Source organism: Primulina huaijiensis, chromosome 16, assembly GCF_012295235.1.
Source record: "Primulina huaijiensis isolate GDHJ02 chromosome 16, ASM1229523v2, whole genome shotgun sequence".
Lineage (NCBI taxonomy): Eukaryota > Viridiplantae > Streptophyta > Magnoliopsida > Lamiales > Gesneriaceae > Primulina > Primulina huaijiensis.
In genome coordinates, this window is record NC_133321.1 from 18,359,375 (window position 1) to 18,361,252 (window position 1,878).

The 1,878-nt window shown below is 28.4% G+C and overlaps 1 protein-coding gene across 2 annotated transcripts in view; it reads right to left on the reverse strand.

The window, feature by feature from the left end:
• Positions 1 to 1,353: 1,353 nt before the first annotated feature.
• The window catches only part of LOC140962052 (putative transcription factor bHLH041), a 3,429-nt gene continuing 2,904 nt past the window's right edge, over positions 1,354 to 1,878 (reverse strand). For both annotated transcript variants that reach the window (XM_073420901.1, XM_073420900.1), the window contains one exon: positions 1,354 to 1,471. In XM_073420901.1, coding sequence (XP_073277002.1) covers positions 1,370 to 1,471 — 102 coding nt within the window. In that variant the 3' untranslated portion in view covers positions 1,354 to 1,369. The remainder of the gene's footprint in view (positions 1,472 to 1,878) is intronic.

The window sequence follows — 1,878 nt, forward strand, 5'->3', positions numbered from 1 at the left end:
TATATATAGGTGTTGAACGAATTTTATGTATGACTTGAAAATGATGGTCCTTGATTCAAAATTCATACGTGAAAGCCAACTTTTCTGCTTCCTCGAATCTGGGCAGTTAGTCAATTAGCTTTCAGCCATACAAACCTAAGGACACATCATCCTCCCAGCCCTCACCCGACGCCCCTCTCTGTTTTTTTTCCCTCCTCAAAAGTCTTGTTTTTGGTTATTTCATAGATAAAAATGAGAGGACTCATATTAAACTGAAAGATCGCTGAATTTCTAGAAGTGGCCATCACCACCAACTGTACAAGAATTCCTCAGATTTGAAACTTGTTAACAAAAATTGATGAGTGGTGATCGAAATTTTTTATATTGCAAATAGTAGCTATTTTAAAATTTTGATGACCGGTGATTTTGAAAAGTGAGATTAGACTTACTTTCTCGACTCTTCAAATCTAAAAAATAATTTAAATGAGAAAAAACATTTGTGGCCAAAGAAACAGAAAAATAGAAATTTATTTTGCTACTTTTAAACTATTACTTTTTAGGGTTTTTTTTTTAAAGTGTACAGTTAAGATATTTTTTTTAATGAATCTTTGTGATGGCGCCTACTTTTATTTTTGACATTGTAATTGATGGGCATAATATTTACATCAAATTACTTTAGATTAGAGATGTAAGAATATAATCAAGAATTTAAAAATACAAGATTATAACTGAATTTGATAATAGACCAAAATCGTAAAAAAAAAGAACATTTAACACACAAATTGTAATTATCTATTTTGAAATTGAGTTGTTGACTTTCAACATTCAGATTTTAATTTGTAGGCAAAAACTTGTGTGAGACGGTCTTACAGTTCGTATTTTGTGAGACATATCTCTTATTTGAGACATTCATGAAAAATATTACTTTTTATGCTAAGTGAATATCGATAAGATTGACCCGTCTCACATATAAAGATTCGTGAGACCGTCTCAGAAGAAAACTATTCTTAATTGTAATTTTACTTGGAAACGTTTTCGTATCATATCGACATCATCACAAAATATTCAAGAAATAAATAAATGTTACGCCCATGCACAGCCAAACACCATTCAATGAATTGAAAATAACAACAGTTTTGACCATCGATGTTTCTCTTCCAAATCAAGACAGTGTAATAGGATTATATANATTTAATTTAATTAACATAAATAAATCAAACAAAAATTAAATACAAGTGCTGAAATTTGAAGATACAATATATGACATGGTGATTTTTAAGATATCTAAAATTGTAAAATGACATCGCTAAGTTAAAGTGATATAAAAATAATTACTTTTATATATATATATATATATGTTTGATATGTTTGTTTGTGGATGGAAACATACCTAAACATAGAACCTTTTGGGGTGATTTGTCAATGTGTTGGTTAAGTCATCAACAACCTTTCTTACGGCTTCTTGGAAATAAGACTCGTCAAATTCATCTCCCTAAAGAGAAGAGAAAATGATCAATCAAGAAATTATAATTTTTTTTTTAAAAGAAGGGAAATCTTAACTTTGAAATACATGAATATAATGATTTCATTTCATTTCAACAGTCAAATAATTGAATAAAGAATAATCTGGTAACAAGTGTGATATTTCAGAAGTTTCCAAGTCATTTCTTTATAGGATTTTAATAATTTTCCTGATTGAAGACATATAAATTTTAATTGTGCTGGCGGCTAAGGATACTTGATATCTTCATGTTGGTGCAATAGCTAGGGTTTTTAAAAGTTATATGTAAATTACTTTTCAACGACATTATTTTATTTTATCAAAATAGACTAAATCGTACATCTTTTTGTTCAAAAGTTAATTTCTAGTCTATTTCGTGGAATTGTAACTTTATATAT